This window comes from Hippoglossus hippoglossus, chromosome 14, assembly GCF_009819705.1.
Source record: "Hippoglossus hippoglossus isolate fHipHip1 chromosome 14, fHipHip1.pri, whole genome shotgun sequence".
In the NCBI taxonomy this organism is placed as follows: Eukaryota; Metazoa; Chordata; class Actinopteri; order Pleuronectiformes; family Pleuronectidae; genus Hippoglossus; species Hippoglossus hippoglossus.
Window position 1 is genome coordinate 22,686,801 of NC_047164.1, and position 20,847 is coordinate 22,707,647.

General features: G+C 41.0%; 2 protein-coding genes across 5 annotated transcripts in view; one reads left to right on the forward strand and one right to left on the reverse strand.

The window, feature by feature from the left end:
- Positions 1-3,889: 3,889 nt before the first annotated feature.
- Positions 3,890-11,184, reverse strand: tmem218 (transmembrane protein 218). Its single transcript, XM_034606549.1, has 3 exons — positions 10,781-11,184; positions 9,771-9,873; positions 3,890-4,118 (listed from the first exon to the last, which is right to left on the reverse strand). The coding sequence occupies exons 1-3, from the start codon at positions 10,888-10,890 to the stop codon at positions 3,984-3,986; spliced, it is 348 nt and encodes a 115-aa protein (XP_034462440.1). The 5' UTR covers positions 10,891-11,184; the 3' UTR covers positions 3,890-3,983.
- Positions 10,789-20,847, forward strand: part of pknox2 (pbx/knotted 1 homeobox 2) — an 87,343-nt gene continuing 77,284 nt past the window's right edge. For 2 of the 4 annotated variants that reach the window (XM_034606544.1, XM_034606548.1), the window contains exons 1-2: positions 10,789-10,879; positions 14,080-14,266. The gene's annotated coding sequence lies outside the window, so the exon portion shown is untranslated. Of the gene's footprint in view, positions 10,880-14,079; positions 14,267-18,946; positions 18,968-20,847 lie in introns of those variants that run through there. The other 2 variants (XM_034606547.1, XM_034606546.1) reach the window with 2 other exon arrangements.

Consider the following 20,847-nt stretch of genomic DNA (forward strand, 5'->3'; position numbering starts at 1 on the left):
TCAAGGCTGTGTAGGGATTTTAAATTACCTTGTTCATTTTAGGTTTGCCCAACAGAGCACTCATCAAGTTTTATTTACCAAACTTTTTGAAAGGATAGCAAACATTGCCATCTGCTTGATTTAACACGAACTGAATCACATTCTTTCGGGATAAGTGCACCAACCTTTCCCTGAAATCTTTAGTGGATTTTCAGTGATGTGGGAGCCGTGTGGGGCGGTGACGGTATCCATATCACAAACAGAGGGCGAGGTGGCTGAGGATGTGAATGGAAGGCCAGAAGTTCTGCTTGAGTGCATCTGAATACAGGCTCTACCAGAGAGGAGCACACCCCGTCCCCTCCGCAGTTTCAAAACCGAGCACCCTGAGCTTTCCGCTCACACCTCTTTGCCCTCACATTGCTCTCTCTTTCTCTATCTCACCCGCCCCCATCTCTTTATATGTCCAGCTGGCTGTGCTACAAAGACTCCAGCTCTCGGTTCCAAATGATCCTCAAACCCCCACATGCTTTGTTCTGCTCATTTTCCCACTCCCCAGAGACGGAGTTAAGGAGCGAAAGATAAAATAAGGAAAGGATAGAGGGAGTGAGAAAGATGGGGGAGAGAGAGATTACAAAGGTGAGGTAGTGTGAGAGTGTGTGTGAGAACGAGGGAGTGAGCCAGGGAATACTGTCAGATCTTCTGGACCCAGACTTCAGGGACTGCAAAGACCTTGAGTTTGCTGACTTAAAGACAGCAAGGAGACAGAGAACCTGAAATATAAACATTGGCGGATTTTTTTTTTACGTCAAAGTAAAAGAACTCGTAAGAAAATATCTTGGCCAGGGTAACCTTCAGTCTCAGGGCCCTTACAGCCACTTGGTTCTCAGTGCCACTTTCAGCGGGGGCTAAGATCATGTTTTGCGGTAATCATTCGGTCAATTACAGGCAACAAGTCGCTCCAGGTTGAAAGGTTTCAGATCCCCTGTCCCACTCTGTTGAAATCCCCCAGTTCCCCTGCTTGTGTGAAATCATGCGGTGGATTGTGGTGCAGAAAAGGGCCACAGTATGGAGATGTGGGCCGGAACTAATAGGATTGGTTTTGATTCATTAGATTCTCTTTCATCATCCTGGTTGGAATTCCACTCCACGTCTCCTCGGGCTTCACACTTTTAAAATGGGAGTGGGAGGGGGGGCAAGTGTTTATAATTGGGCCTCTAGACTGCAAAAGCTCATTACTCTCTATGGAATCATCTGCTTAGTTATACCCCGTGGAATCGGCATCAGAACATGTGAATGCAGCACTGTGTTTGTCAGAAATAATGAAAACACAGTGCAGAGTATGACTCAAAAGTGGAAGTGCAAAATGTGGGAGCAAAATATAGAATAAAGATGCAAAATCAAAACACAATGATGCGAATACCTTTTCTCTGAGATCCCCACAAGTGTTGGTTATGTATATAACGTCTGTTCTATGAAGGACATGGAGACAGATGCTGTACCTTAGGCCGGGCATACACCGGCGCTGAGCTGGTCCGAAAGAGCCGACGCAACGTACAGTGTGAGCACTTAAATTGATATCTTTTGGATTTCCGACGATTTAATCGTAAAGTGTGAGGTAGAATTGAAAAACACACAGTGTATGCTCAGCTTTAAAAGACGTTACTTGTTTGCATTTTCTCAAATTTCATGTAGAATTCTCACCGACACTTCTGATTCCACACATACGAACCATATATCTTCCTTCCTGCAGTCGGCTAACTTACCATAAAGACCGTTGACGGTGGAAACAGCAGCTCTAACACTCAAATAACCCCTTGAGAATAATGTAAATTGTCAAAGTTTTACATTTAATCTTTGTATGGATTTAACAAAGAAGCTGTAGCTGTAGAGGTACAAATATGCTTACAAGTACCTCTATACTCTTTACTACTGAGGGTCAGTTAGGTTTGAGGATGCTGAAAGTCTATATGATGCTATCATATAAAATACAGTGCAACATATGTGATTTTTTTAATTTAATTTGAATGGCCAACAAGATTTCATACTAGTTTTACAATTTTTTCTCAACATCAGACATTAGGTTGGTTTTTGGACTATTAAGGAATCAGAGATGCATATCAAACCCCATATTACCACTAAAACCTGTGATCCTTTCAGTTCTCTCTTTGTCACCTTCTATATTTGTGCATTGGACACACAAAAGACACTGAACATTCTAAAAATGAAATCAAATATCAGGAAAACATGTTATAAAATCTGGATGTTAAGCTTTCTACTAATATGGTCTCTAAATGTTAGAATTGAAAATGAAAATAAAATCAAAGTTGTTATTTGATCAGTTAGCTTGTTTGCCTTGCTTTGAAAGCCTCTCACCAGTAGGGATGCTGCAGCCCCCTCAGCACCTGTGTTTCTAGCATCCAGCTGGACAGAGCCTGGCCCATCCTTTTCTCCTGTTTATGCTAAGCTATGGTAGCTTCATGGTTTACTGACACTGAGTGCACAGATCTTAATAGATGTAGGTTTACCTAAGAAGTGGTTTTCCTCTGGCAGTGGTTTCAGATACTTAATGGCACTATCAGACACCATGATCAACCTGCTTCATGAGAAAAACAAAACCGCATAGTGTGAAAAGACTGAATAATACAAACTCTTCAGCAGCAATCTGCTTTAATATCCAGAGGCAGCAAAATGATGAATGGGACAAACTCTCCTCACCAAGGGAATGGTAATGAACCAAACTAATCTTAATGGTAGCACAATATACTTTTATATTACAGTCATTATTAGAAATCAGCTAATAATTGATCAGAATAAAAAGACCAATCAAAATACTAATATTCACATAACGTGCTGGTCGTTTAAACTAACTGCAAAGCTTGAGCCCCGACATGTCATCACAAATAAATCCAATAAAAAGTGTTCTTCCTCTCACCCAGAATGTTATTTATCCAAATAAATGATTTGTTATACAACTTGTTTTATAGCAGCTGGAGGCAGAAGCTTCCCAGAGTTCAATTAGTGGTTTATTTTTGTTTAGTGGAGCCTTGTACTTGTCCATTAGACATTTAAGGACTTCATGATATCAAATGAATGTGTCTGGCCAACCCATTCAACATGTGTGCAACATAAAAGTCATGCTGCACAAGGCTAGAGGTTAGAAGACACAAGATCAAAGTGAGGAGTGATTAAAGTGCCTCTGAAGTGTCTGTTGACACCCAGCACAAATCAGTCTGTTTTAGCACTTCAGCACAATGTGGAGAACCGTAAAAATAAAATGGGAAGCACAACCTCCCATTCATAACCGGTTTGGTATATTGATTTATTAATGCATTAATATGGATATTAATAAAAAACTGTATTATAGCTGTTCTAATGTGTCTGAATATAGTATGTCGTGTTTTTCTACAAGAGATGATGCTAAACAATAATAAGGGAAATTATAAAGTTACACAAGTCATTCACAATAGCCAAAGTTTAAAAAAAGGTCTTTATTAACACTGTTTATCAGTCTGTCTAGTTGAAGAAAACACGTATGCAATCTGCAGGCTTCAGACAGGTGTAAATGGGACATCACATTCAGAGTTTGAATGTTTTATCACTTAGTGCAATGGGTCATTTTGTGTTAAATGTGTCACATGTACTGTCACTCACACAGGATTAAAGGAACCAACATAAATAATATATGTAAATATTTAACATCTTTGTAAAATGATGGGGTATTTCAGTGTTGGTTGACACAAAATTACTTTAGTGCAAAAATGATGTATAAAATGATGCAAAATATCAAACACCGTTACTGTTGGTTGTGCATAAACAGCCAGCAACCAGCCAACACTGGGCCCTGTAGAAGACACTGTCTCTCCTGGTGTTTCTGTTTGGGATGCATTCTATGGTCCGTCTCCACATGAAGGGGTGGGGGGTGGGGGCTCTCACCAGGCCCTGTTTGTCTTAAGTTGTATACAATCAGTGATGTGATCCCGCTGCCAACTCTGACCCTGACGGCTCTAATGTGTTCTCAAGGCCTTGGCATAGACCGGCTCCAGGAAATGAAAGGGGAGCAGCATGAAGAGCATCACCAGAAAGACTACGCTCACCACTGCCAGCAGCACGTAGCGGCCGATGAACAAAGTGTCCACTATCTGTAGAGTGAAGAAAGACAGGATCACTTCAGTATTTTCAGTTCATCATAACATGAGAGCATATCTAGTAAACAGTATCTATTGCACTGGAAACACGTCTGTTAATAAATTCAGCATTTCCTCTATGAGCCACAAGATGTCATAAGAGAGCTTTCATAAAGCCATTGTGTAGAAACAGAGAGATTTTGTGGGATTATGTGAAGGAATGAACCAGCACTCAATACAAAGACAGACAGACAGACAGATACACACACAAAAAAACTAAACAATTACTTGTTGCCTTGAAAAGCTAATCTACTTTAATTGTGTTTCGCTTCCTGCTGCTTCAGTTGGATGTTTGAGCTTCACTTTGCAGAATGATGTCATGTGAGAGTTTCAGCATAAAACGCTGAGTTCACATTAACAACAAAACTAATCACATGCATCTGCTGAAAGGGAAAGCTTCTCCACGCTCACATTAACACAGATTTGGATTTAACACAACTGCGTCAACTGTGTTTGTTTCATTTGCACTTTTCAGTGAAGTAGAGGACCACTCGTGTCTATGTGTCGATTATGGGTTTTTCTATAAAGGGAGAGTAGATGTCGTTTCCAGATTTTTAAAAACTGATTGAGTTTATATGTGGAAAAAACATATTAGTTTTAACCCATTAGTGAAGAAAATCTGATTTAAAACAATTACAAATTTAATTAATACCTAATTTTCTGCTATCTACATTTGACCTAGGCATAATATCTGTTCCTCACCACCAGGTGAGCTAAATATAAAAGGGTACACACTAGCAGCATAAAGGGATCATCATATGCTCTGTTCAATAGCAAGCAGCAGCCTTGAATGTATGCGTGTGACCAGCCTATCTGCAGCCCCAGTGGTTGGGACATACAGCACCACTGATGGACAACTTTGCTTAAGGTTCCGCTTTAGCTGGCGTCTTTCTAAGAGAAGAGCTTGTGCACATGTAGGCACAGCTAGATTTCATTTGAGATCACCTGGAAATAATAAATCCCCAACTGCTGTGCTGCTTTCATCCGACCTGCAGTTTAGAACATTTCATTTGCTCTGAAAGTGACAGAAACCCTAACCTTCCATGATCATTGTGTTATATTATGGGTTCTACCAGGCAGAAAAATGTGCATATCCACAGTAACCTCATCAGTAAGTACCCTCACTCAATATTTGTATCTAACATTAGAGTTTAATATTTACTACTAGTTTACCATTTGAGCGAAACTAATGTTTACACTCTGTCAGAGTAGATCAGGATCTTGAGCCAAAAATGACATTTTTAACAGATTGCCTATCAACCAAATCCATATTAAATACTGTTTTTAATCTGTTGCTAATGTTATAACCATTGACATTGTAATTCGATTCCCAAAAGTCTATTAATGAAGTTGGAGTATGAACACCACCACTTCAAGTTAAGAGGTAATGGTGAAGAGCCTCTTGTTATCTTACGCAGGAAAATGAACCCAGCTAACTTCCAGAGAGAGAAAAATGAGCACTGGTATTTGCTACTTTGTGCCGACCAATAATCTGAGTTTAATTATTAATCATTAATAATAAGTTATTGGAAGCAGTATGATGAGAGAAGGGTGGAGTTGGTGCATCCTTAAAGGGGTAGTTCACCCAAAAATGAAAATTCATTCATTATCTACTCACCACTATGCCGATGGAGGGGTGGATGAAGTGTTTGAGTTCAGGGGTAAACAGCGTTGCAGCTGAATCCAATACAATTCAAGTAAATGATGACCGATTCTTCACACGTAAAAAATCAACATAAAAAAACTAAATGCCTCCATACTACTGCTCCTGTGGTGTCATCAAAGTGTCTGTAAGCCCAGGCATTCAAAGTGTCATTTACACCATATTTTTAGCCTAAATGTCCACTGTGATCCACACGTGAACGCAGCTCCAGAGGAGGATATCAGAGGATTCTGTTTTTTCTGTTGTTTTTACTTCAATTGTATTGGATTTGGCTGCAACACTGTTTACCCCTGAAACTAAAGTGTTTTGTGGACACTTCACCCACCCCTCCATCGGCATAGTGGTGAGTAGATAATGAGTGAATTTCCATTTTTGGGTGAACTATCCTTTTAAGTCAGTACTGCCATTCAATCACGGCTAAAAGCTACAACATGAAGCCAAGTGGTGCTTATTAATTTGTGTTGGAATATTTTCAGTGAACAACTTAATGTACAACAATGTATTTAAAGATATGGCAAGTTTGTTATTTCACTGTTCTCTCATTAGTGCAGAAAGAAAATTCGGATTTCCGGCTTCTCTTTATTTTCGGATGCTGCAGTTTTTTATCTAGAAGCCTGATCAGTGTGGGCACTGCACTGCAGCTCACCTGAGTATTACATAAATTAACAGATCTAAAGGAAACGAGGCACGGGACTTTGAAAGAAAACAGCTCCTCTACGTTGGCACTGTCGTCCCTTAGGTTAGCAGAGATGTGGGGTTTATGGTGTTTCCACTGATAGGTTTCAGCAACACTTCACTGATAGCTCTCGGTCTGTGTTAATATTTAGATCATGAGCCACCCATGAATTTGCGAATACAAACTGCGAAAACGCCCTTAAGCCAGATAACACCAGAAGAGCAGCAGCCCAACTGCCGACTAAAGAGAGATTTCACAGGGACTGTTGTGGAATGAGAGTAGGTGTGTGTGTGTGTGTGTGTGTGTGTGTGTGTGTGTGTGTGTGTGTGTGTGTGTGTGTATATAAATCCACTGGTGTGAGGTGGGGATGATGTATGCCGTCTCTTATGGATGCATTTAACAGATCTCACTTTTTAATTTGCCAATTACGCAGTATGCAGGAACCCAAAGTGAGGGCCATGTTTTATTAATGTGCCATTGAGCACACGGGTGGGAGCAGGCAGGCAGGCGGGGGGGCGGAGGAATGGAAGAAGGGGTGGGGGGTGGGTGGTCTGGTACAAACCACCCCCACTCCGAGTCTGGGACTGGTTTAATTGGCTCTATGATATTTTACTTTTGTTAAACAGCAAGAGGTTAGACATTGCTTCAGTTTGCACACACACACACACACACACACGTACACACACACACACACACACACACACACACACACCACTTGCAAGCAGGTTTTCTGTTTGCTCACTAATAAAATGAGTCCACACCAAAACATGCTATGAATACAAAATGTCATTGACTGTCTTCAGTGAAGCAGCTTTTCCGACTTCACATGCACCTTTGTTTAAAAGAATAGTTCACCCAAAAATGATAATTCACTCATTATCTACTCACCCCTTTGCCGATGGAGGGGTAAAACACGGTGGAAATGACCTTGTTTCAAGTCAAATATGAATGTCGGGACTTGCAGATACTTGGATGACACCATACGAGCCTAAAAATCCACCAGAAGTGGCTAAACTGGCGGACTTTTGCATTTCTGACGGTCCCTGAATGCACCTCGTAAGAAGATATCAGCAGACATTTAGGCTTTAAAACTTGGTGTACATGACCTCGTTTCGAGTCGAATATGAATGCTGGGGTTTGTGGACACTTGGATGACACCACAGGAGCAGCATGGAGGCATGTTGTTTTTTCACATCTGAAGATAAGTCCCTAATATCTCTAGTTGTATTGGTTTCTGTTTGCTACCTGGCTGCAACACTGTTTACCCCTGAAACTCCAGCAGTGTTTTGTGGACTCAAACACTTCACCCACCCCTCCATCGGCATTGGGGTGAGTAGATAATGAGGGAATTATCACTTCTGGGTGAACTATTCCTTTAAATACTGTTTATGACCACACAGATGAAGATTTATAGGGTATTTTCAGTTTTTCTAGCCCTGCATGAAAACATCTATTGTAACTGATTTATTTCAGTGTAACATATCAAAGATGAGTCACATGGGAGGCCTCACATCATCTGGTTTACAGATTCAAGAAGCTCCGGGCCTCTGGCTGCCTCTGGCTGGTCATTTATCCCACAGTCAACTGACTTGCTCAGTTTCCTCTGACTGTATTTTACCACGTGGACGATTCATAATGTCAGCATTGTTGTTAAGCTGTGTGTGTTAATAGTTTTTGTCGTTCAACTGAATTCCTGGATCAGCCAAAGACTGTTCTTCACATTTGTGGACAGTCAAAGTTAAATTCTATTCAGCAATTACCTGTTTAAATAATCTTTGTTAAATGCATGTATACATCTTTAACCACTGTGCAAAGGGATCTTATAATTATTACAATCTACCAACATATGGGCCACTCCCTAAATTTAAAAAACAGTAGTCCTGTTGACATTTAATAAAGGTGGAAAACTCTATATAAAGCAAATCAATGGGTGAAAAATCTTTTTTTTCTTGTATCATGAGGTGTTGCTACTTTAAGGAATTTTATATGTAACCTCTGTCAAACTTTAGAACCAATCTCTGGAGTAGGAAAAGGTTCATTTTACTTGTAAGCCTTGTACAGAAATCCAAGAAGTCACATTTCGCCGCCTCTCTCTGTTGCTGGTCTGGTATCTGCCTTTGCACAAAGGCTATAAAACATGAGCTGGCCAGGACGGGGCTCTGCTCTGCTATTTCTATGGGGTGGCAGCTTGCTTGGCAGATCTGGCTGGCTTATTGGCACGACCCCGAGGCAACATGGGGGAGTGTTTGTTCTGTGTTGCTGTTGGACTAAGATAAAGCAGAGCAGGCCTTTACGACAGGCACATACACAAGTGCACACACAATGATACGTGCGATGTATAAGCATACAGTATGTTTAATGCTGGTTTAATATCAGAGTTAAGGTTGTATTAAGGAAAGGTTGTTTATGTGCACTTAACTTAAACTTAAAACAGAACTTAGACACACACACACACACACACACACACACACACACACACACACACACACACACACACACACACACACACACACACACACACACACACACACACACACACACGTTACCCTTTTTGAACTATACATAAGTGATAAAGATAAATGTTTGTTTTACTGTAATCATTGATAAGCATGAAATATGAAACTAATTGTATTGCTATTCTTTAATTTGTCATATATTGTATATGTGATTAAATATAGTTTTGGAACACAGAAAATGAGCAACAGATATCCATTCAGCTACATTTAGCTGTCTGTTCATGTGCTCTGAAACCTTGTTTTTCACTCAGTGGCCTCTGCACCCAAAACATTTGGTGGTAATCAGAGTCAAATGTCCTCAAAACAAGACTAAAAACATCCCAGGCCTGCTTTTATTTCCAACTGAAGCACATTATGAACTCACCATGCACCGGCCACAATAACAGATACAAAAAACCACAAGCCATGTGTGTTTTTAATGCTGTGAATGGTGTGATATAATCATGATGGAATATTTCATTATCGCAGCCCTGGCAGCGGTTTACATTTAAATAGATGCTTCATGTAGTAAAATGTCAGTTCATTGTGTTAACAACTTTTGAACCAAGTTGTTTTCATTTCCAAAACTGTCTACTACAACTATTTGCATTTTAATATAGTACAACATACTCATTCATACAGTAGGCAGGAAAAGAGACACACATTTAATGTGCCGACAATGTCAACTCACAGCAGATCAACATGAATAAACCCACACATGAGTTGGCAGTATTTGAATTTGTGAGTGTGTGAGATTAGTGAGCAGAGTTCACCTGGACTTCTTTGAAAGGGGGAGTTGTCTCTGGGCTGCGAGGGAAAAACACCAGAGCCAGAGTGATGGTGAGAGCCAGGAGAAAAACAGGGATCACTCCTAACCTGGCGAGACAAAACACACACACACACACACACACACACACACACACACACACACACACACACACACACACACACACACACACACACACACACACACACACACACACACACACACACACACACACACACACACACACACACACACACACAAATAAGTAACTTACTGACCAAGCACCAAGTTTCCACCCATTTAAACTTTACTGTAACTGCATCTAACAGAGGTGCACAGTGTTCGCTGTCACTTTGCAATCCACACAAACAACATTGACTTTTGTAGTATGAAGCGTTTATGTGAAATTTTTATTTTTTATTGTATTATTATTTTATTTTTGTATTATACACAGGGACTTGGTATATGGTTCCAGCAATCAATTTATATATTTAATAACAATAATAATAATAATAATAATAATAATAATAATTTAAGAATCAGTAAAATACATTATTTTGCTGGTCTCTCTTGGGTAGACATAATGTTTAGGTGCCAAGAAATGATATGACAGTTGCAATCTTTCTGTGAGAGATTTTCTCTCTTGTATTCAAACAATGGTTTACACAATGTTTAACGAATTTGCCTCCAGTCTTATTCCATAGTTTCTTGACATTCATGCACATGTTCCTCCCTCAAATACTGTATGTGAGCCAGTTTATGTTCTTTATTGTAATAAAATGCTACTTTTTGAACCTGAACACACCGAATTTACCAGAAAACCTTAATGCAGTTGAAGTGTCTCATGTTCCAGAAGCTGTGTATTAAGGATGACAAGCAAACCAACATTCATTTGAAGGAAATGTTGTTTGTGCCTATGTGTGTTTGTGGCGTGTGTGTGGCTGTGTGTGTGGCTGTGTGTGTGTGTGTGTGCCTGTGTGTGCCACGGTGTGTGTGTGTGTGTGTCCTCTCACTCACTTGGCTGATCCGGATGCTCTCAGCAGCATCAACCCAAACACAAGAGCCGCAATCCAAATCAACGCGACGACGAAAACTCCCGTCCCGACCTCCAGCACGGTACTCGACATTTTGTTTTATCAGCAGGTTGAGTCACAGGCTGGTTTATCTGTTTGTAAAAGATCACATTACGACTGATGTCCGAGCCAAAGTAGAGCCGCACTGTAGTACAGCTGCAGCCTCGGAGGCTAACGGTGAGAGTAACTTGGTTGTTCCTTCCAGGAAGACGCTCGGTTAAAATGTCTTATTGTTTAAGGTTCGCAGTTTTCTAAGCTGTCCATTTTATCAAAGGGACTTCAGTTGGTAAATCAAGCTTCTCCCAGCGCGTCTTCTGCTTCCTGGTAACAGCAAACAGGAGCGTGATTGGATGAAGGAACTCGGGAATAGCCAATCAAACGCGTCGTTGCTAAAAACCGTAGGGCGCGGGGGAGCAGGTAGCCAATACTGGGCTCGGATCTTTTTTTTTGACCATCATCGTGTTTCCCCTCTGTTGTAGTTTTAAAACCACCGCGGTGTGTTTCTGACAAAGTGTCCCGAGGAGCGGGTGTTATTTTCCGTAAATCTCTGCAACACCCCCGGTCCTCCGGTCGGTTCTGTCCAGGGCCGTGCTCAGCTCCGGGGCGGACTGAGGGGCTGAACTCTGGGTGGACTGTCCGCCTGCAACAAGGCAGCGAGACACACACAGGCTTCTCTTAAACAGTAGAGGGACGTACTCAACAAGACTTACACTATATTGGGCCACTGCTTGCAGTACAATTTTAAATAGGCCTATTAAACTTAATTCTTAACCTGTCTAGTATCCCACACTATGGTGGCAGAGAGCGCTCAACACAGTGCAAATTAAGAAAACACGTGCAAATAGAAAAACATGTGCAAATTAAGAAAACTTTATCAATTTGACGACACATGCGCTGCAAAAAGTCACAACAAATGCAAATACAGAAACGCACTGCAAATTGCAAGAACGACAACATAAATGTTTCCAGGGGACCCGAAAAAGTGATGAACCTGGCTGTAGTTCAATGCTTTGTGAATTTCCATCACCACTGACGAGTAGCAGACTTCCATAACGTCACAAAGCATTGAACTACAGCCAGGTTCCTCACTTCTTTGGGTCTCCTGGAAACACTTTCGATACTGGCGGTGCGTTTCTGTATTTGCATGTGTTGTAACATTTTGCAGCTCGTTGCTGTATTTGCATGTGTTGTGACTTTTTGCAGCGCATGTGTCGTCAAATTGATGAGGTTGTTTTCTTGATTTGGATGTGTTTTTTTCTATTTGCATGTGTTTTCTTTCATTTGCAGTGCGTTGAACTCTCTCGGTCCCCGTTCACATCTCAGTGGGAATTGTAACTACTTTTTACTCACTACATTTTTTTCTGTTACTTGGTTAGGTTCTGTAATACCCTCTAGAGTGCTTTGAACAAAATAAGCTAATAAAGTTCATCATGTTTTTTTGGGAGTCCTTTTTCAGATTTAGTTGTTTGTAACTTCACTTAAGCACGGTTTCCCCTCTAACCCTCTCACATGGCTTCATTTGAATAATCATTCTCGGCCCAAATTATTTTATGGATGTCCCAATATAGACATTTCCTTTTATAAAAGAACATAATGTATCAGAATTATTACTTTGTTTTTAGTTCTTTCTGGTCTGGAGTGTAAACAGTAAACGGCTACTTACACATTGATCCATTTTTAGATATCAGTCTATTATAATGCACCGACTCATGCTCACATGAGATTTTTCCATATATTTAAATTTCTTTTACTTTTAATATATCTTGCTGAGGATGGATCTTACTATCCAAAGCTTACTTTTATTTAGGCTGCGCATAAGAAACTTCTACTTTTCCCAACTCTGTGGCTGAAACTCACTCGGACCAAATCTCCCTCCATCCATGCTCCTTATGCGTATATGTGAACAAGTGGGTTTTGTTGTAGGCTCCTGCAAACTTCTGCTCTATTGATAGGCTATATAGTCACTTCATGTTTCAGTTTTTCCAATCTGGAAATATCAGGTTGAAGTGGGGCTTTTCCAGCCTCATCAGAGTCTCTTTGGCATCTACTCACTGCATCATCCCAGTCGTCTTTTTGAGTCATGCGATTACTAATGCGCACCGACAGGGGGCTGGCCAGATCCGCGTGTGTGCGCTGCGGTTCTACTGGAAGTGGGGGGGTCTCAGTGAGTTTACTGGAAGAAGACATGTTGCCTTTAAGTGATCCTCGTAAGATTCATGAATCCAGCGGTTATGGTTGATTTGGATATAGTGTAAATTGCAGCTTTGCTTAATTAAAAAGCCAGATGGTCCTATTTAGAGGGGTGAATGCTGAGAGTGAAGAGAAACACATTCACAGCCAACTGTGCAGAGTGGTGCTGTCACTGTCTCAAAATTGTCAACCAGATTAAAGGGAGTAACAGAGATTGTTAGTATATGAAGCTATAAAAGGCGTTTGAGTGGCAACCTGTCCAGACCTGACCTCACTGAAGCTGTTTAGCAGCAAATGACTGACGGAAGTGCAGATATTAGATTAAATAATCAATCAAATGTTACTTGTATAGCCCATATTCACAAATTACACTTTGCCTCACAAGTCTCTGTGACATCCTCTGCTCTTAAGTGAAAAATAAACCCAATTTAACAGGTGAATTATTTACCATATAGGCTACCATACTTGTGTGTCCTGCAGCATTGTTTTGCTCAGGTGATTGCACTGAATTCAGTGATGTAAAATATAGTCCAGAATGACTAAGAGGCTATTTGCCTGCATGGTTGGAAAATTACGAAATCAACAAGGTCTTCATTGTTGTTCTGGCATCAAGCAAGACAAAACCTGAAAGTGTCATTGAAGGTTGTGCACATCTTATATATATATATATATATATATATATTTATCATATTCTGCTCTTTTCTCATCAGAGATGTTGTTGCTTCACTGTCACAAAAATAGATGAAAATTGATTCATCAAACAACACAACGAGGTGTTTTCTTTGTTGTTGACATCTTTTGTTCATCTGTCTTCGAGCCGAATTAGAAAACATTACTTGTGCATTTGTGGTCGACATTGACACTTTTGCTTCTCAATCCTTACAAATCTTCGTCCCTCAAAGGAACACGCAGACACATTTGTTCCTTGTTATTTTCTATCACCTCCAAGTCGCTGCAGTGAACCAACACGATTCGCCATCGACCCTGAACACGACACATGTGAATTCTCCTCTTTGCCCGTGGTTGATGTGCTCCCCTCTCGCATTTACGCAGGCCCACGCGTGATTGCCGTATTTCCCACGGACACTGGAAGGCATCAGCGGGCCGGCGCTGGGAAAACGGGGGGTGAGAGCGGAGATGGAGGTGGGAGGGGCCTGGCGCGGGTGACGTCAGCGGCTGTGTGGAGGAGTATAGGCTGTGCTGTCAGCCCAGTGTCAGTCTGATGAAGATTGGCATGCAGGTAAGCTGTCATTCATTTTCAATGTCAGTGCATGGGAGCAGGGCTTTTCCACTTCAGCCTCCCCCCCTTTTCCCCCTTTTCTCCCCCCTCTCCCTCCCCCCTCTCCCTCCCTCCCTCACTTCATTACAAAAAGCAGGACATTATTCATACAGTCAGACAGCCGGGCCAGTGAGGGAGAGAGAGAGAGAGAGAGAGAGAGGGAGAGAGAGGGAGAGAGGGAGAGAGAGAGAGAGAAAGAGAGAGAGAGTGAGGGAGGGAGGGAAGGGGAAGTATAGAGGAGGGGGAGAAAAAAGAGAGAGGGAAAAGCGAGGAGATGCATTTTTGTGCTGGACTGAAAGACCAGTGGATTTTTTTTTTTTGTTACGTTTTAATTCTTGATGCGGGTGTTTTTTGGGATTTCCACAATAACGTGTCGGTGATGTTTGTGATGCGCGTGTCTGCGGGATGTGTTGTGTTCGGCGGCGGATGCTTTTGCGCAGAAGCTCGTAATTGTGGCGATAACAATAATAGAGAGGGATTGGGCAGAAGGAGCGCGTGGCTGCAGGAAGCACCTTTATTCCTGCGGCTGTGACACTTAGCGGCGGAATAACACATGATTTATACATGAACGATGAGTGCGTGATGTGCGAGTCTCTCCCGCGTTGTGTTGTGTCTTCACGGCCACTGCGTGTTTCTTCATGTTCAACTTAACCTGCTGTGTTTTATCCGAGAGGCTTTGATTTTTATCGCTGAGTGTTGGTTGGCCTACATTAAAAAAAAAAATGTTTTTCAGTAATAAATTACTTACACTCAAGTTCATTCAGCATTTTTATGTTTTCCGTAATTTTTTCGATTTATTCTAGATTGTAGCGTCCGTTTGTGTGTGTGTCTGTGTGTGTGTCGGTGTCGGTGTGTGTGTGCTGTAAGTGTGTGTGTGTGTTTGTGATTAAATAAAAAAACCCCAGCATATAAATGTCAAACTGAAAAGGAAAAAAAATAGCACATTGGGTGAAGGTAGTTTTTAAAATGTTATTTCAAATTCTGCATTTGCACTTAATGACCAGCAGTTTTTTTTCCAAAGTAAAACAACATCTTACAAAACTAACGTCTGGCATTTATTCCAGAGTGATGTAAAGCAAAAGATCAAAGCGTTTTAAAGGTCAAAAAGGGAGTTTCATGCTGTCTGCATCTCGGTATGAGTCCCTCTCGTCTTTAATTTGGAGTGTGTCTCAGTAAAACTACCTGCATCTCACCGGGGTCTGATGTTTACTCTCAGCCGTCCCTGCCCTGCAAAAGCCTCTCCACACCGAACACTGGCCTTCTTTGTGTGCCGCCTGCCGCTGTCTTTTTCAGCTGACCGGTTTATTCCACAATCGCCCAAATGACTTAAACTCAGAGGAGACTTTTCAGTGACACGTCAGGTAGCTTGTCTCAGGTAGCTAGTTAGAAAAGCACAGGTTTGCAGGTCTTTTGCTGTATTTTGGTATGTGTTGTATGATATATTTACACATGTAGATCAAATATCAAATCACCGTGCGAACACATGCCCATATCCAGCAAACACAGCAAAAAAGTTGACGTTCAGGAAAATCACTGTTATTTTTCTATCACAGATTCGTTGTCATCTGACAATAGTGAAATGTTACAACTATGTACTACAAAGTCAGGGCCCCTGACTGCAAGGACTGAGCACTGGGAGTACATTAGCCTAATTAAATATGCCTGAACCATTTGTTTACTAATCATCTGCTTCCCTGAGAAATCACAATGGCGATTTAGACCACTTTAGCTCCTTCAGTCACACGCACCAGGCAGGTGCAGAGTGCTGAGCATGAAATCCCACGAGGAGCCAAACTCGCACCCCCTGTGAAAGTAAATGCTTTGAAAGACACTCTCGTTGTTGCAGCGAGTCGCTGTTGGAGGACCTCAAAGAAGCACTGCTACCTTTTACACCATTTAAATCACTGGGTACCTTTGTCATTGTCTCAAAGTGGAGGATTCTGATGGGAATACATTTTTGAGACACGCACACACACACACACATACATGCAAACACGTGAGCTGAAACGCACCACCACCAGTCACCCTCAGTGATGTTTGTTCTTTGTTGCCATGTACCCCACATGGCTCTCCATATTGTCTGATAGGGATAATGCCAATTTAGTTTATCCGCAAACCCTGCTGAGATCTTAATTGATGATTTGTGTCATTGGACAAGCAGCCCAGGGGCATATTTGGTGCTGCAAAATACTCTGACACTATTTGCATATTCCCATTCCTACTACATGGGTAAATTACACGAAGAGGTGTGATGCTGTGCATTCCTGCAGCTTTTGAGGGGATAATCACTAATAAAGTGTTTCAGTCACACTAAATGAAGGAAGTAAACAGAGCGAGGAGAGCATATGTTACAAACCAATTTAAGCATTTATGTATGACCATAAAGCAATTCAGGAAATTAAACCACACGCAAATGTCTTGTCATTTCCTTCTCCTTTGCCTCTATTTCCACTCTGCATGGTGTCGCAGAGAGCCGTACATCATTTTTGAGAAGATCTAAGGGTTTTTTAGTCTTGAAAGGCCAGGTCTTACTTTGCGTTATTTCTTTCCGTGGCGATCAGATTTTGAGGTGTCTCATTGTTTTTGAGGGCCTCATTTTCTTAAACCAGGCTGAGAAAAGGCAGGGGATGTTGAGAATTATTCATAAGGCTTAAATCTTTTGGGAATCCTTGGGCCTGTGAGCAAAGTGACGCCGGCCACTTTTCTCCTGTTCAATAGTGCAGCAATCCTAAGACAATTGTGTTGTGTTGCATGTTTTGGGCCTGTCTGGGTCCTCACAGGTCATGCCCACTAAGCCCGCTTGATCCCTATTGCTCTCAAGACGAGGCATAGGCCTGTTTATACCGTCAGACAGCGCAGCTTAAGCGCAGCCCTTGCATGCTTACCCTTGCTCATTCCACAGCCAGTGCTGCATTGGCACAGCTCTAAGTAAGCCACCAGGGAGCTGGGTCAGAGAGAGATGGATTGGCTTGATTTATGCTCCAAGAGGAGCAGCAGGCAAATTTAATGATCCTCTATACTGTCAACATCACGGAGCTTTGTTTCTAGAAGGACATAGAGATGTCATGAAAATGCATGCGGCATAGGGCTGTGGTATGGTTAAGTTTGAAAACTGCAGTCAGTCAGTGTTGTTGCTCAAACATTAATTGGAGACTTTAGAATATATTTCCTTTTTTTTTTAAATTGAAACAAAACTTAAAAAGAGCATTTTGGGAATATAAATCTAACAGTTATATGGTTTCATCCTCAAATTCTTAAGAAAATAAGTGTTGTATTGCCTCAGCCCAGAGATCCCTCTGATGTTAACACATTCACAGTTTACAGAGGAAATGTATGCAGGTGAGGTTATTGATATGCTCAACAATGCAAGTTCTTAATGAGCATGTGTTATGTTTTGTGCTGCTTTACTGTGTGATTGCAGGCCCTTATCCCAATATGTCTGCTTACAGAACATCCTAGTCTGTGCAAAACGTCCATATTATTCCTCTGAAGGAGTCTGAGTGATTGATTGGACTCAGCACGTCTGAGGCCGTGTGCAGACCTGCCCTGCACACAGCCCTCAAACAAACTTTTAGAATCGCTCCTCTCCGCACAATTATACGAGATGTGCGGCTGAACAATGAATGTCGCAGCATGGTGGAAGTCATACAAAGGCTTTAGTCATTAGGTAATGATTTTAGCATCAGTACTCTGATTGCCTTCCTTTTTTCAGACAGAGGAAATGAAAACCCAGCAGGGACACATTCCATAAACGAAGTCGAAGTCATGGCACAGAATAGGGGAGTCAAATAAGGCTTCCGTGTTTCAGCCGCAGGACGCACACACAGATACAGTGTTTGCTGTGGCTGAAATTTGTCTCAAAGATGTGTACGAACTGGGCTTCTTCCATTCTCTTATGTCTTCAGTATTCATGCCGTTAGTATAAATTGCTTTTGATTTTATTATTCTTGCACTAAAAGCAATTAAAACACATTATTTTTAGACATCAGTGGTTGTTATTCAAGGATCAAGCACAAAATCAAATTAGCAGCTGCTTATTATATATTCTGCATTTACAGACCTTTAACAAGACTCCAAACCTCATTGTGCCTTTGGTTCTTATCTCTGGTGGAATGTAGATAATCCTAATAAATGAGTAGAGCTTCACACAGAGAAATATGAAGCCTGCCAGTAAATCCTGAATTTATTATATTTGAGAGTCCTGGTAACAGCTGAGCTGGGTGAGGTTCAAAATATTTGATTTGAATTCAGCAGCAGATCATAGTAGAGAAAATCCCACCAAGCACTGTGTGCAAGCATATTTGTGCGTCCTTTGAAAATGAATAAATGCATGGGCCAAACTGGTGTCACTACTATTGAACATCTCCAACAGTGTAATACTCTTTAAAACTCAAGTCATCACTGCTGCTTCTCCATGTTAATAGCCCCGACTCTATGCCGTGCATTAATCTGTTGACCATAAAGGTGACAGGGGCTTTCTCTTCCCACATACAAATGTTTGTTTGCAGCTTACAGCTTGACGCCTTTAGCAGAACTGCTGTTGTACTATTAGAGTGTTTTTCTTCTGCATAAACTTCAGTCTTTCCGTACTGCAGGTACAATACCAGCTGTTTTTCAGCACTGCAGTGCCGTTGCCAGCAGGAAAGCTGTTGTTCCTCCTCTGTGAGTCAGAGTAACTCTTATTACAAAGTTGAAGACAAACACACAGAGTTTTGCAGCCAAGTGCACATCAACAGAAGCTATTTTTGTCAACACTAAGCTAACTCATATCAGCACTGTGAAGTGCTGTTGCATCCCTGATGACCTCCCGATGTTGTTGTTTTCACTCGGGTACATTTACAGCTGTATTAATACGGTGGTTCTCAAAGTCGGGGTCAGGACCCACTGGAGGGGTTGCGAGATGATTCCCAGAAATTAAATAAAATTTAGAAATGATAAGTAATACTGTGATATAGCCACAGTTCTCAGAAAATGATTTTAAAAAATTGTTACATTTAAAAAAAAAAACTAAAAATATGTCTTCAGATTTTCTTTGTTTTTCACATGACCTCTGAAGTGATTATTACAGATTAGTGACAGTGACACTTGCAACGGTAAATTTACAGCACCACAGGAAACACTGCAACATGTGCACATAGGTGTCCTTTTGGGAAATAGCTCAGATCAGTATCCCCGTATACTGCAACTACCTGCAATGATGGCGGGGGTCTCTTGCACTTTTATTTGGGGAGTTGAGGTGGCTGCAAAGTTTGAAAACCTTGCTGCAACACAGAGGAGCTTCAGCAAGAGACCAGTTGGGTGCCTAAGACATAAGGCGACACAGGAAAAGTGTGCCATAGCGATGAAAATGATCCACTTCGAAGCCTTTTCAAATCAACCCACTTTGATTATTGGCAGAGTTGCCTATTGAAGTCTCCTGCACTTTAAGTAGAAATGCAACAGCGCTGAAGTTGTGACCTCCAAAGGCTATTTATTGGAGCACAGTTCCATTGTTCAGAATCCTCTCCAAAGATATTATTTAAGTGTTCTGCCACTCACATCTCATCTGAATGTTTCAGCCTATTGCTCTCCAGGACACCATTGATCTGAAGGACAATATTTTCACTCAGGCTGTAGCTGCTCCTTTATTCTGACATTAGACTTTCCCCAAAAGTGGCTTTCTCTTCAAATCCATTTGTATACCTCGTTGTTAATCTCCAAGTGGCCTTTCCAGGCGGCTGATGAAACACTTGTTAGTGAATAAGTTCTTAGGTGAAACAGCAGCTTATCAACAGACTTTAGTAAAAGCACTGCACAGTGGCAAGGACAGAATAATTTGCCCTAATGCATTTTAGTGATCGCTCTTATTAGCTGCAAATGACTTCCTTTATGTAGTCCTGTCCCCTGCTATAAAAGTGCCATGATTTTATGACAGCGCAGGCTTCAGTCGAAGTGCGTTTCATTTTCCAGAGGAAGGCTACATCTTTTATGGTGTTTCACAGGACTTGTCGCTCTTAAAATATTAAAGGACGACTCTGCTGCTTTATTCCGGTATAATATTTCATTAAGGCTTTTGGCATCCTGGATGTCTCAGCGCTGGAATTAGTAATAGTTCACATCAGTGCCCTAAGGATCTAAATGCCTCTGATACTGTAACACAACTGTGGAGCTTAACTGTTTAGAGAGAAGCTTTTAAATTTTAAATGCTTCTAATGCGACATAATGTGGTCTAATAAAAAAAAAAACAAGAGACGTATTTTAACAACAACAACTTATGAAAACAAATATAACTGCCAACTTCCGCAACTTTATAATTAAATAGCAAAACATTGCTTAACAGCTTGTTGTAATAATAACAATAATAATAATGATAATTATTATATTATTATTATTATTTGTTTATTATTATTTGTTTATTTGTTTTGTATAGCAATCCTGAAAAAAGCAACTAAGTGCTTCACAAATAAAAAACAAATGTAAAAATCGATACAAATATAAAAATGTAAGAAATAAAAGAATAAATAAAATATTAAATTGCTAAATATATGACAGAAATGTTGCAC